We start from the raw sequence: 15,723 nt of genomic DNA, 5'->3' as shown, positions 1-15,723 counted from the left end.
AAAACAAACATAATGATCGATGATACGCATAAATGAAGAGAAGATCAGGTATAACATTTAATTAGGATCAGTGGAAGAGGAGCACATACTGTGTCATTCTAAATAATGCAAGGCAATGATGATTATTAGAAGAAAATAGCAATCAAGCTAAATATAATTTAGAATGTTATTTTAGATTCTGGTTGTCAGTTATTACTTATAATTATTGAGATAAAATATGACCATAAAATTGTTAAATGTAATAATAATGTTTCTCTCCCATTACCATTTTTTTTTTATTCAAGCGTAATATACTTTTCGTTTTCATTCATCACTATTTGCTGTTACTTTAGTTTTTAACTTACATAAATGTTAGATTTTTGTTTTGTTTTTGTTGAAAATATTAGTTTTATTAATAAAGTTATATATATATATATATATATATATATATATATATATATATATATAGACATGAGCATATAACATAACAGAGTAAACTGTTTCGCTCATGATACCCCCCATGCGTTGCCATTCCTGAGGAAGTTGTTATATAAGATATACTATGGTGATAACACTTACTAGAAGGTCACAACAACGATCTTAGTATTGTATCAATTTTGTTACGAAATAAATATTTTTTCATTTTTTCATGATAAGAATAATAGATAGTAATTTCTGTCTATACTAATGTTAAAAAAATATATTATAACTAACAATATTTTTCACCGCATAAATTATATTTCTGTTTTGTTGTCTGTGTCTGGGAGAGAATGCTATGTAGCGTTAAGTCCACCTTTTGTACCAAAAGTTTTTTTATGTAATGTGGCTAATAAATAAATAAATAAGTAAATCTATATTTAATATACAATACAACTACAAATGGAAAAGTTTGTTTAAACATACTAATATCTGGAACTACAGTCTGATTTTAATAATTCTTTTTACGTTTGACAGTACATTTCTTGAGGTATGTATATATAGGTTATTTAACATTAGAATACGTCTATGGGTGAAGCCGCTGGATAAAGCTAGTTAACTATAGTAGTATTGTCACAAAGTTTATGTAATTTATTATACTCGTATTAAGTCATTACGATAATCGAGTTAGTTCACTGAATAGTAAGTAGTTAGTTAACTGAATCAATGATTAAGAAATTATTGTATGATATTACTATTGATTGATTTAATTTGATCAATTTATAAAAAAGAAATGAGAATAACCTATGCTTATGTGAATATCTGATTGACGGAACAACCTATATTAATGTGAACTAAAGGTCGAGACGTCTTCTATCGCTAACTGGAATGGCTGTAGAATGCGTCCCCATTGAGGTTTTCCCTACAAACTACAGTATGGGGTTATTCAAAAAGGATATATTAAGGTTACTTCAGGATCGACAACGCGCACATGTCACCTCTAGTGTTGAGGCGTCCAAAGGCTATAGTGACCGTCTACCATTAGACGGGCTGTGTGTTTGTTTGCCACCTTTGTTGTACGTAAAAAGGTTTTATTTTGGACGAAGTCAGATCAGTTGGCTATTCATGACAAATAAACTAAAGAGGACCGCGCTGCGGTCGATCTAACAGTGTATATTGCTAGCAATAGTGTACCTAGACCCTAAGATTAAGAATCCTCTCGCCCAATCACTCTAGTTTTTAATGGGTGTTGATTTCCATAATTAAGCTAATAGTATACAGTGGCAGGCACCAGTGAAGGCTGAAATGGTGAGAAGGTAGTTAAATCAGTTGACCTATCGTGGCATTGACTAAGAATTCACCACGTTGGAATCCAGGTTTGAGTTCGAGGAGTTCGTCTGATATATTCTACGTCAAATGTACCTATTTTGCTAAAAATGTGAGGCCGCTAACCTCCAAGATGACAATTTCCCCAGCCCTAACCATGGAACTGGGAAGAAGGTATTGTTAGTAATGCAGACTACCAGTCCATTGCTAGCAATATACTTTATCAGGTCGACCTCCACGTGGTTTCCCCTGGATACCATCGTACTGATTTCTAGGTGTATTCATCATAATGGGCTAACTGATCTGCCCTTTTATTCTCACCTATCATCCGTCACTGGTGTCCCGCTGGTGCATACCGTTAACGCAGACGGGGTTACCATTCCATTATCATCCATTAAAAAAACCATGGTACTTTCTACGTGGAGTGCCAACTACGTTGTACTAACGACTTCGTCCACGTGATCGGGATATATTGATTAATCGGAATAGAAATGTGTTATGATACTGAGCCCATTGAAATAGTTCGCTTTCTTAATTTGCCCCTGCCAGGTATCGAACCAGGTATCCAATTTCATATGCACAAAAGGAATTGTACAAATAAATAAACTCATATTTACATGTAACATTAGAAAAGCAAGGGTTTATTACCACAATAAGAATTTTAACTAAAGAATTTTTAACAATATTATTTTAATTATTTATTTAAGACAAACAGAATTAAAAAAGACAATTACACAATTAAATTTATTAGTCAATAAAGTTTGCATAATATAAGTGAAGAAAACACATATAAAGAAATATTATTAATGAAAATTAAGGCAAATATATAAAATTTTGATAAACTAAGTCACAATGATATTAAATAATGTAACATAATGGTCGACTGGTAGAGAATGCCATCATGTATTAAGTTCGCCCTGTATACATATTTTAATGTATGCAAAATATAAATAAATAAATAAGTAGCAAGAGTACAATTAAATAAGTCAATATGGCCGTAATGATTATTATAAATGTGAAAACAAGTTTGTTTATTATATCTTGACGCTTCAACGGTTCAATCAATCGTTACGAAATTTCGTATATATGTACTATTTAGTTAGTTAATGGAGAAGGTCATAGGTTACTTTTTATCCGGGTCAATCAATATACCCACCCGGGCAATGTCGCGGGTAAACACTAGTGACGTTGGAGTAATATAAACCAGTTTTTTTTAAACTTTTTCATGGCACAACCTCCTTAGTATGTTAAAATATTTTTCGATCCCCTACTTAGCGCGATTCCTAATCTGTATGTTGGGGGAAAGGGATTTTTAGTAATGGCGACTGAGAATCTCATTGCTAGCAATATACCCAACCAGGTCTACCTCCTTGCGGTTCCCCCTGGAAACTATCATGGTTAATTCCTGATGAATTCATCATGATGGGCTAACTGGTCTGTTTTCATTCTCATCTATCCCCCTTCACTGGTGCTCCGCCAACGTATTCCTTTAGCGCAGGCGGGGTTACCATTACATTCTCACCCATAAAAAAAATCTGTATGTTTTTTGTTATATTATAAATATCAAATGCGTATATTTTTATTTATGTGGCATAGGTATCGGTTAAATACAATAAATAAATAAATTATACATAATGGAGTACCTAAAACAGACATGGATTACGTTGCGAAATCATTAGTTTTTTACGGTTTTGCGACCTTCCGCGACCCACTTGTAGATACTTGGGAACCCTTCAGGAGGTCGCGACCCAAAATTTGAAAAAAAAAACACTGATTTGAACAACTGTTGAACCTTATATTTCAGAGATTCGGAGTGGTAACAAATTGTGACATACTATAAATTTAATCATTGATTTTTTGTTTTTTTTTTTATTTCCGTATTTTAGAAATTTTCCACTAAGATTTGCTAAAGATTCCAGGAAAAATATAGATAAATATAGAGTTATTTTATTATTTGCAGCATTGTTCTTTTAACTACGCGGTTCGTTTTATGACGTCATAAAGTAAACATACAAAAACTTTAAGGCTCTGATGTTACTCAGTACATTTTCAATTATTACATATTACATATCTTTTGTGGGTAAATTACTACCATACTGTAGGATCATATCATTACCTAGATAAACTAATACTATCCTTTTACTACTTTACTAGTGACGCACTGTTATTAATAATAATAATAATATTAAACGATTGCCTATTACCGTAATCGAATTGGGATGAAATCGAAACCATATCGATTAGACGTCAAACGGACGTTACATTCCTTATGTTTGAGGTCAACTTGATGTAATTTCGATTTGATTCCAATTCGGTTGCATCAAAACACGAACAAAAATGGAATGGTAACCCCGCCTGCGCTAACGGGATACGCTGGCGGAGTATCAGTGAAGGGTGATAGATGAGTATGAAAACAGGCCAGTTAGCCCATCATGATGAATTCATCAGGAATTAACCATGATAGTTTCCAGGGGGAACCATGAGGAGGTCGACCTGAATGGGTATATTTTTAGTCTGCATTACTAACAATCCCTTTCCCCCCGAACACACAGGTTATGGAATGAGCTCCCTGACAAGGTTTTCCTAAGAGACTACAGCATGGGGTTCTTTTAAAGTGAGCTAAAGAGGTTTCTTCAGGGTCGGCAACGCGCGCGTAATACCCCTGGTATTGCAGGCGTTCATAGGCTACGGTAACCGCTTACCACCAAGTCAGCCGTATGCTCGTTTGCCACTTCAGTGGTATAAAAAAAGCAAAAAAATTATCTCCTATAAACGAGTGGAAATCAAATAGTTTTATATTCATGTATATTTTGTTAGTTATACCCACAGGGGGAAAGGGATTGTTAGTAATAGAGACTAAGAGACCCATTGGTAGCAATATAACCAGCCAGGTTGACCTCCAAATGGTCCCTCCGGAAACCATTATGGTGAATTCCAGGCCTATTCATCACGATGGGCTAACTGACCTGCCATTTCAACATCATCTATCATCCCTCACTGGTACCCCGTCAATGTATAACGTAAACGCGGGCGGAGTTGCCATCCCGTTGTTATCCATAAAAAAAAAACTACCCACATTACATATACACTATACACAGTGTGTTTAAATTCTTAAAAGTATTCAGTTATTTGTATAAATTTAAAATTTTAAACAGGACTATTTATAATTATGTTGAAATTTTATTTATTATTACATTTCAATGAAAGTTGGTTGCCTTTTACAGTAAATATATAATACATTAATTCGAGCAGTGATTGACACCTGTAAAAATATCAAATTATTCTCAATTCCTATTTTACTTATATGTACATACCCCCTTATTCATTAAAACTAAAACCTGTTATAAATCTATTTTAAGTATTAAACTCTTTTGTCAATTTCTTTCCAATTTGAAATTAAACTGAAAAGAAAGAGGCAAAACAGCCAAAACAGGTTTATGAGAGATTTGACATTTTTATGATAATGGGGGTTTATTTAGAAATAATTTAGTAAGGTCACTTTACATTTCCATTTTGTTATAATATATATAAAAAAAAATATTATGAATTATTACAACAGCCGCTAAATGTCCACTGCTGAATATAGGCCTCTCCCATAAGGCGGGGTTTTGCCAGTAGTTGCCACGCTTGGTAGGTGGGTTGGCAACCTTAGTTAGGGTTTTGGTGATGTTTTAAGATGATGTAGTATGAATATGATACAAGTACAGTAACTGCTTGTGATATATTGGTAATATATGCTAATCTTGTGCTTATAGTATGAGTGTTTACTTGGCCGTTTAGAGTTGAAGTTTGCTAGTGTGATTAGTACCGAATTATTGTAAATTTGTATTTAGGCGCGTATGTATGAGTAATGTTATCTAACTTAGAAATTAATCAATACAGTTGCAATATATCAATGATTTATATCTGGATTCTTTGTATCTATGTGGGTATAGAGGGTAGATTTAAAAACTTGAGCTCTTAGCCGCAAAATATTGAACTCTTGCAGTGAAGTGGTGAATGATGCCACTTACCAGTATTCGTCCAGTGGTGGTTTGACCGGAGATAAGTTCGCCGGCCCAGTCCTTGGCCTCGGTCATGAAGGTGCCCTCGAACTCCTGTTTGCCCTGCCGCGCCGCCTTCTGCTCTTTTTGCTTGGGGTCGTTGGGAGCGAGCTCCGGCTCCTTGCGGCAGCAGACGAACGCGCACGCGCGCCATACCACCACCACCAGCAGCCCCGCGAGGAAAGTGAAGATCGACGACAGAAGAAAGCACCACCATTTTCGGATACTGAGGCAGTCATTGTCAGGGATCGACGCGGTAGACGTCTCTTCCTCAGACGAAGCCATTCCCCGAAGGCGCGAGGCATCCAGTCAGGCGCGCCATGCACGTGCAGAGGTGCGCGCGCTCGCACGCTGTTGCCGCGCGCGACTGAGCTCACGGCGCCCCGCCCCGCGCGGTCGATGCCGCGCGATCGATCCGCGCACGCGCCAAACCGACCGCGACCTTTCTGCACTACCGACCCGCTGCGAACATGCTGCCCGTGCCCGCTGTCACGCTGCGCTCTTCTCTTCTCTTCTGAGCTACGCCCTCGTAGCTGTCCGTTCCGTTTTATTATCACGATACCCAGATATGTAGGCGACTATATTTATAGCCATAACAGTGACACAAATCTTGTACGCACTAATGTCCGATTCGTAGAGCGGGAGATAACATGCCGAGTTATAGGATTTGATAGATTTAATGTTATGCGGAGGTTGTATTCGGGGTGAATGCGCCTGTAACGCCGCCACTGTAGCGCTACGCCGGCCTACTGCGCCGCGGTGCCGCGCCGCTCGTAGACGTCTACGGGCCGCTACGATTGGTCGGTCACGTGAACGAAGTTAGGACGGTTCCTTCCGAAGTGACGATTCCTCTTCCCTTTGTTACTTAAATATTCTTCTTATATGTAGGCGTCACATCAATATGTATAGGGAATTCTACAAGTTGTACATGTTGATAGTTATATTATAGTAAAACGTAAAAAGAAAAATTAAATTCCTAAACACATGAATATATGCATTTTATAATTTTAAATTTAAATGTAGCTCTAGTAATTTGTTACTGAATAATTGAAGATTTAGTTCCACGAAAATAGTATCTCGTAGTATAGTCGTAACAGCGTATCTCGTAGTGACTTAAATATAAATATATTTCTTACTTCCTTAATATTATATGAGTGTGTTTGTTTGATTGTTTGTTACCTTATAATGCCTTAATAGCTTAGCCAACCACTATGAAATTTGGATACAGTTACTATAGAGAATAAAGGCTACTATATATCCCGGTTACGCGGATGAATTTGTGGGTAAAAGCTAATAATTTGTAAGGGATCAACATGGAGGTATAAATCTTATACAAAAAGAATTATCAAAATATATCGACTTGCATTGAAGAAATCATGTAATATATATACACAGAAAATATAATGCAAAATTGTTCCTTATTTGAGTGAAATAAAATAAAGCATATTTTTTTTTTATTCTTTATTGTACACAAAACATACTGTTAATCACAATTCATTATAAACATAATGTACAAAGGCGAGCTTATCTCTAATAAGAGATTTCTTCCAGCAAAACCTTTTCATGTTAATTGTGTTATTTTAAAAATAAAAATAGGCAGTCATACGATCAACCAAACATTATAATAATAGACTTACTAACTTTTTAAATTTTTTATTTTTTTTACTAGGTTGTGTCAATGACACAGGTAGGTACATATAGCACCACAAATTTTTTTTTTTAAATAATGTATAATATTATAAAAAGTAGATGTTAAAAAATGCTTGAGTAAAGTTTGATCATGAGAGAATCGGTTTACGCTGGCGGGGCACCAGTGGAGGATGATAGGTTAGAATGAAGTCAATTGGTCCATCGTGACGAATTCACTTAAAATTTATTATAATGGTCTTCAGGTGGCACCGCCAGGAGGTCGAGCTGACATGGTATATTGTTAGCAATGGGGATGCTAGTATAAATATATAAATACAGTAATATAATACTGTATTAGAATATTACTAACAATCTTGTATCATCGCCACATCCCTTTTTTTTAATAGATAATAATGGAATGGCAAACCTACCCACGCCACGGGTATACCCTCACGGGACACCAGTAAGTAATAATAGGTGAAAATGAAAAGGCAGGTTACCTAACTTATCGTGATGAATACACCTAGAATTCAGCACGATGGTTTTCAGGGGGAGAGACGTGAAGGTCCATCTGACAGGGTATTTTTTTTTTAAATTGATGATAATGGAATGGTTACCCCACCCCGCCTGTGCTATCGGGATACGTTGGCGGGGCACTAGTGATGGATGACAGGTGAGGATGAATAGGCAGGTCAGTTAGCCCATCATGACGAATTACACTAGAATTAATCACGATGGTTTTCAGGGAGAACCGTGTGGAGGTCGATCTGATAGGGTGTATTGCTAGCAATGAGCACAATTAGACCCCATTACTAACAATCCCTTTCCCCCGACAGGACATATTGCCAGCGACGGGACCGACAGACCTCATTACTAACAACAGGCTTTAACATATTCTTTATTGGATCAGTATTACAGATATTGTAAGTAAAATATATAGCTATTGCTATATACTACCCACCCCTAATAAACAGTTTATTAGGAACAGCGTAATTGCTATTAGATTTTACCAGCCAGTAGGTTTTTTTGAGGGGTAAAAATTCTATGGTGATCCCACCCGCGCTAACGGAATACGCTGGCGGAGTACCAGTGAAGGGTGATAGATGAGAATGAAAACAGGCCAGTTAGCCCATCATGATGAATTCATCAGGAATTAACCATGATAGTTTCCAGGGGGAACCGCGAGGAGGTCGATCTGGTTGGGTATATTGCTAGCAATGGGATTCTCAGTCTCCATTACTAACAATCTCTTTCCCCCAGCCAGTAGGTATTAGCGCTGACAGCTCTTCATTAATGATATTTAGAAACGTCTCCAACGTTTCACTTTGTGACAATCGTTGTATAAAGATACGAACAGTACAATGAACGTCATAGAATATACTGTGCCGCTCGTAATGTACTCGTATATAAAAATCAAACATCTCGCTTGAAAAAATTTACAATTTATTAAATGATCATTAATTCAGTAACCTACGTTCCATTATCGATCCCATCATCAATCGATCTTATAATTTTGATTAATTAAAAAAATTAAACACATGTTTACTAAAATTAAAAGTATATATGTATTTAAAAATATAAAAATGTCGGTATTTTAAATAATAGGTAACTATAAGTTTATAAAAATTCATTAAAGCCCCGACATAAACTAACCTTTAAAAACAGTTGATACTTGGAATCGCTTGAACAGCTTCATAAATTTTAGCTAAGAATCATCTCGATTACATTAATTAAAAAAAAATGTATCATAATCCTTTCATTCGTTTAAGAGTAACAATACCACAAACGGATACATAAACACGTCAAACTCACAAACAGATACACAATCATGTCAAACTTATGTCATCCCTATTTTTGCGTCGGGGGTTAAAAGCAGCGAGTTTAACATTTCTTCTTCTTCTCAGACATTAATTGTGCACTGTTAAACATGGCCTTCGCCATAGAATTCCACAAGGAACGGTCGTGAGCCACCTGCATCCACTGATAGTTTGGAAAGCAATTGAGGTCGTTACTCCATCTATTGAGGGGCCATCCGGTGCGTTTGCCCATACTGGGTCGTCACTCAAGAACCTTTCTTCCCTATCGGTTATCGATTTTTCGAGCTATGTAACCTGCACATTGCCACTTCAGCTTACCAATCCTTCGAGTTAAATCGGTGACTTTGGTTCTTTTGCAGATATTTTAATTTAGAATTCTATCACGCAAAGAAACTTCAAGGATTATTTCCATAGTTCATAATCGTGATCGCCATATGGTGCATGTTTTGGTCTCATAGATGCCAATGGAACCAAAACATGCACCTACATGATCATCACTGGCAATACGCACTAATTAAAGACCTTCGTCTTCAAACTTTGAGGTATTTTGGATGGGAGATGTGGAGTAGTTTTCCGAACGATACCCAGTCTAGTTTGATTCGTCGATTGACTGCTCGGTCGAAATTGAACTTACCTAGTCGGACATGTTGGGGGGAAAAGGATTGTTAGCAATGAAGTTTGACAGCCCCATTGCTAGCAATATGCCTTATTAGGTCGACCTCCACGTGGTTCCCCCTGGAAACCATCGTGAACAATTCTTGTTGAATTCGTCACGATGGGCTAACTGACCTACTTCATACTCATCTATCATCCTTCACTGGTGCCCCGCTGGTGTATACCGACAGCGCGGGTGGGGTTACCATTTCATTATCATCCATTAAAAAAAAACTCGTTGACAACTTCGAGTGTAGTGTTTTTAATCATAACCGGTGTAGATGTGATATGGACGTTAGACATGATTTTAGACACACAAATTATTAATTAAATTTTGGACAGATTATTTATTTACTTAGTGACAGATGATAATAATAGTTAGATACTTTATGGTGTTCATAGTAAACATTTTGCATAGGATTAATTAAGTAAACAATACGTTCATATTACGATAAGATAGATAAAAAAAAAACATCGGAAAGTCAACTGCTCTAAAAGAGTTCAAGGTAATTTGCTATTAGGCACTTTGAAAAGATAACGTTACAACTGTGTTTTGTGTGTGAATTTATTTTGAAAGTTACTTATCTTAGGTAGTCAAATGAATATTAAAAATCTGTTCAAATTTAATAAGTACTTTAAAAATTAATCCATACTTACACAATCTGAGGAAATAAATGATGTACCTGTTGCTTTTAGATAAAGTCACATCTATTGTAGTCTGTCCGCTCCAAAATTCATCATACTCGTGAACACATGCTGCTCCATTTATCTAATCATTTTTTTAGTTGAAGATGCATTTGTTTAAGCATTCCGTCCTCGCTATTTGATACGATATCTGTTCTGTTGGGCACATTGAGTATATATATTTAGGGGTAGATTGCAAGTTAAAGGACAAGGAATAAGATAGCCGGTCTAAGGCTGCTACTGAAATAAGAGAGTGGTCGGCCATCGATTGGGCAACCCCAATCATCTTCTTGTCGCCTATTCAGCGGTCGACAGGTCATCGGCCGTTGGGAGTTGATATAGACACAATTCAAATCATAATTACCCGAGATTTCATCCCTAAGACCGGAATATGACGATTAATCGGGATTAAAAGTATATTATCCTTAGTTAGTTTTACCTTTCGTCCTGTTTACATATATTTTAAATACAATATTGGGACTTAACGCGGTAAAAAAATTGCAATCCTGTTATGACCACGATGTGGTGTATTCCATATCGAAATGCCGGCAATATATAAGCAAGTATGTAGATACTATTTATCTGCAAAGGTTTTCCATTGCGTTAAGTACTGATAGTGTATTTAAAAAATATATTGTTCTTTTTCACTGGGTACAGAGGAATAACATCTGAGTCCTCAGGAATGGCAACGCATGAGGGGTATCATGGGCGAAACAGTATACTCTGTTATGTCCATGTTACTGCTCATGTCTATAAGCGACGGTTACCACTTTTCATTTTTATTCTCATCGATCACCCTTCACTGATGCTACGCCAGCATATCCCGTTAGCGCAGGCGGGGTTACCATTCCATTTTCACCCATCAAAAAAATGGATGATGGCAACTCATTCAGGTTTAAACGTGGTTTAAACGGGGGGGGGGGGGATACAGTTATTAATATTATAGTTAATAATAAAACAATGTTTTTATTTTATTTTATTAATTAAGAATTATTTATTTTATTAATAATTTTTTTATTTGCCTACTTAAAATAATGTTGGATTTATAATTAAATAGAAATATTTGGCTTATTTACTTAGTATTTTTATTTACTTGACTCATTTTTCCGGCACTGTTTCACCTATCCATTTCAAATATGGTGGGTTCCCATTTTTGATGGGTAGAGATATGACTTCGCAAACCTCGTACGGGTGGTTGGAGCGTACAAATTCAGACAGCTTGTCAACTTGTGAGGTACGGGTCTTAATCATCAGGAGTAACTGTAATAAGAGAAAGTTGTTTACTTTTATTACACAATATAGGAATTTTATATGACACTACAAAAAATAACAATAGCTTGATATAAAAAAAAAAAAAAAATATTCACCAATAGTATTGATTTACAGTACCTATTGTATAAGTATACCTATTGGTGATGTTCTTTTATTCTCTATGTTGTTTGATGCAAATGCGAATGCTTAAGCTGTGGAATAAACTTTTCCCTTGAGATTATAGTAGGGGATTTCTTCAAAAAGGATGTAATAAGATTTCTTCTAGCTTGGCAATGTATGGCACCTTTAGTGTTGCAGGTATCCATAGGCTACAGTGACGGTTTACCATCAGATAGGTTGTATGATTATTCACCATTTTCTTGGTATAAATATATATATATACTTAATAATCATTTATTAAATCAAAACCATGCAAAATCATGGATGATTTTTGCATTTTACCATTGTCTGGAATTTACATCGCAGAACTGCTCCTATCAATAGATTTTTACAAAATGATAATTGCTTGGAGGTTTTGAAGAGGCTTTTATGAAGTCTCATTTTTAAAACAGAATCTTTTTTATTTATCTGAGAAATATAAAAAAAGTTGACTAGTCATTTGTTGGAAAACGGAAACCATCATCCATAGAGAAAGTGCAGTTATTTATTATTATTGGGTTTACGGTAGGTTTGTCTTTTCAGTTTCAATCTGTTTATATAATATACTAAATACTAATATAAAAAAAGGTTTTTTTTTAATATAAATAATTAATTTATTATATAATTAAGTATAATAAATAACCTCACTACCTTCATTTATATCATATTTTTACAATTTGATAATTAATAATAAAAAGTACCTCATTATCCTCATTAATTTCATCTTTCCATTCATAAATAGAAGTGACCTGGGGTATGATGTTGACACATGCCGCAAGCTTGTTCTTCACCAATCCATGACCAATGGTCTTACCCACTTCCAGGCTGGGCACAGTCACATATGCCACTGAGTATTTGTCTGGAAAATGTAAAGAAAAAAATTTTAATGGGAAGCAGCAGTGCATACAAAATGCAGTTATTAAAAAACTATTGTTTTTGTACAGGGTAAACATATTTCTTTGTTTTTTAAAAAAAATTAAGTAATAGACACAGTACATTGCACAATATCAATTTGCTTTACATTTGGGTGATACATTTTCATAATTTATTACATATTAATTCACAAAACTAGTTTAAAATCAAAGAAACTACAGAAGTTGTTTTGTTAGTGTCATAAATAATGAAAGGTAATTTTGTAGAAATTGTTAATATAAAATTATTTTACATTTTTTTTTAATACAACTTAGAATGGCAAATAAGCTGACGGCCCATCTGATGTAAAGTAGTAACCGTTGCCTATAGACATGAGCAGTACCATGGACATAACAGAGTATACTGTTTCGCCCATGATACCCCCCATGCGTTGCCATTCCTGAGGACTCAGGTGTTATTCCTCTGTACCCAGTAAATTCATGCCATATCCCACCCTTTAAATCGAAACACAGCCATGCAAACACAACAGCTTCACGGTTGAAACACGAATAGGACAGAGTTACCCAAGCAATTGACTTTTGTACAAAGTCTCCCTCTGGTTTATTTCTAAAGGACTCATTACATAGGTACATCTAGTCGATAGTGTTTGCTTGTATGGGCCGCCACTCAAATTTTCTTCTAGATAGGTTTAGATAGTTAGATTGTGAGCTATGGAGTTGTGCAGATTCATCGGGTTATATCAATTCAAGAATATTGAAATTCTGTATCCATATCATCCGTAAATTATCCACTGCTGAACATAGGTCTCCCTTACAAGGGACATTTTGCCAGTAGTTGCCCTGCCTGGCTGGCGGGTTGGCAACCCGCTGGTTTTGATGATGTTTTATGGACGATCCCTCAACTATTAAATTCCCTTAGTCGCTTATTATGACACCTACGAATTCCAGATTAAAATGAGCAAATTTGAACATAATACATATGGGTAGCAAAATTAAATTAAGTAACTTATTATAAATTTTAACAATTAATAACCTGCGTCGATAGTCCCTGAAGACATATTTGCTTGAGCTGCAACAAAATACGGCCTTATTACGGTTAAATATATTGTCAGAAATGACTTTCTACTCAAAATTTGCATTTTTTGCTAATGTACATTTTATTATTCTACTAGATGTAGTGAAAAACTAAGATTATTTATTTACTTTTTAAATCAAGTTAACAGTAGTTGTCAGTTGACATTAAGAAGTGTCATTGTCGTAAGTGACGGCAAATCATATAGATACTTATCATAGATTCAGTATATTGTCGTATTCTCTTTCTACGGTACATGTATAGTTTTTTTTTTAATGGTTAATAATGAAATGGTAAACCAGCCCGCGCTATTGGTATACACTGGCGGGGCGGTAAGAGATAATAGGTGACGATGAAAGTAGATCAGTTAGCCCATCGTGACGAACTTCATTGGAATTGATCACGATGGTTTCCAGGGGAACCGCGTGGAGGTCGACCTGATGAGGTGTATTGCTAGCAATGGGTGAGTTAGATACTATTATAAACAGTCCCTTTCCCCCGATACATGTTGTGGAGTACAGGCCACATATATTATTTATAGCTATAAATTATTATTTACCAAATTCGAAATTGACACGCATATCTATTGTTTCCTTTTGGCTTCCTTTTACGGCCCTAGTCTTCTAAGTTCCTTTGACTATTATATACATATTTCCAATTTCCATTCCTGGTTTCCTTTGTCGCCCACATATTTTGGTCCTTCTAGCCGGATAACTGCTGTGCTCCTGGTCATGATGGAATAGTGCGTGTGGCGGACGTAGCCACAATTGGAGGAGTTCTTAGGCGTCCCTCGCGTAAACTTATCAAGCTGAGCACTGTGTAAATAGTTTTTTATTTAATATTTTTTGATATTTGTCTGTTACGCGTGTATGCCTGTTCTCCACGAACATTTGTTAGTACCGAGCCTAACGGGGTGGGCAATATGTGGAGTACAGGCCACATATATTATTTATAGCTATAAATTATTATTTACCAAATTCGAAATTGACACGCATATCTATTGTTTTCTTTTGGCTTCCCTTTACGGCCCTAGTCTTCTAAGTTCCTTTGACTATATTATATACATATTTCCAATTTCCATGCCTGGTTTCCCTTGTCGCCCACACATATATTAAAATGGAATGCTGTGCGTTTTGTTTCAGCTATACATATAAGTAACTTGTCTTTAAATGAATGTAGGTACCTTAATATTTCAGTTTTTTTTTTTAATTATGGACGTATACGTGACGTATACGTATATGCATAATTTCACTAGAAACAGACGCTGCTATCATTTTTATATTATTATTATATATAATATTTATTATTTACGTGCTATATTAATTGACCATGCTCATGCTTAGTTACACCTATGATAATATTTATTTTTCCATTTAAATTCTGGCCAATTTTAAATATAGTTTTAATTTTAAATGGCACACTTAGTTTTCTAATATTGTAGCTATAGACGATGAATTAGACTTGTACTAGGTACTTCTGTAGGCTAAGTCTATAAGCTACCATCATATGTGTTTATGAAGATTATGCAATGAAATTATTGTGTACTGTGAGTCATAAGCGAGACCTTAATAAACGAACAACCCTGAAAATAAAAAAAAAATCTATATGATATGGAATAATTTCAATAAATTCGTCAAAACATTGGACGTCACCAATCTTTCTATCTTACGGAATCGCTAGTAATAATTTTAATTTAATTTAATTTATTTATTCTTTATTGTACACAAAAAAATATTACATATAATATATATAAAATAAAGGTGTACAATAGGCGAGCTTAACTCTGTAAGAGTTCTCTTCCAGCAAACCCTGAGTGGAAA

General features: G+C 35.4%; 2 protein-coding genes across 4 annotated transcripts in view; both read right to left on the bottom strand.

Annotated features, from left to right (window-relative positions):
• LOC113515687 (calcium-activated potassium channel slowpoke) overlaps positions 1-6,491 on the bottom strand; it is an 86,710-nt gene extending 80,219 nt beyond the window's left edge. The window contains exon 1 of one of the 3 annotated variants that reach the window (XM_052893446.1): positions 5,736-6,491. In XM_052893446.1, coding sequence (XP_052749406.1) covers positions 5,736-6,050 — 315 coding nt within the window. In that variant the 5' untranslated portion in view covers positions 6,051-6,491. The remainder of the gene's footprint in view (positions 1-5,735) is intronic. The other 2 variants (XM_052893445.1, XM_052893444.1) reach the window with 2 other exon arrangements.
• Positions 6,492-11,611: 5,120 nt separating this feature from the next.
• On the bottom strand, positions 11,612-14,078 carry LOC113522103 (protein CutA homolog). The gene is made up of 3 exons (XM_026907778.3): positions 13,865-14,078; positions 12,661-12,818; positions 11,612-11,809 (listed from the first exon to the last, which is right to left on the bottom strand). Exons 1-3 carry the CDS (start codon positions 13,968-13,970, stop codon positions 11,648-11,650), a joined length of 426 nt encoding a protein of 141 aa, XP_026763579.1. The 5' UTR covers positions 13,971-14,078; the 3' UTR covers positions 11,612-11,647.
• Between the last annotated feature and the right edge of the window lie 1,645 nt (positions 14,079-15,723).

This window comes from Galleria mellonella, unplaced genomic scaffold (genome assembly GCF_026898425.1).
Source record: "Galleria mellonella isolate WM207_F2 unplaced genomic scaffold, CSIRO_AGI_GalMel_v1 utg173, whole genome shotgun sequence".
Classification (NCBI taxonomy): Eukaryota; Metazoa; Arthropoda; class Insecta; order Lepidoptera; family Pyralidae; genus Galleria; species Galleria mellonella.
Note: the sequence above shows the minus strand (reverse complement) of the source record. Positions and strands in the feature narration are given on the sequence as shown.

Bases quoted from the DNA above. Each gene is read 5' to 3' on its own strand.
- LOC113522103 (XM_026907778.3), bottom strand. From the start codon at position 13,970: ATGCAAATTTTGAGTAGAAAGTCATTTCTGACAATATATTTAACCGTA. The intron at 12,819-13,864 runs GTTATTAATTGT...TACATTTTCCAG, and splicing joins TTCAGGGACTATCGACGCAG to ACAAATACTCAGTGGCATAT. The intron at 11,810-12,660 runs GTACTTTTTATT...CTCTTATTACAG, and splicing joins AAATTAATGAGGATAATGAG to TTACTCCTGATGATTAAGAC.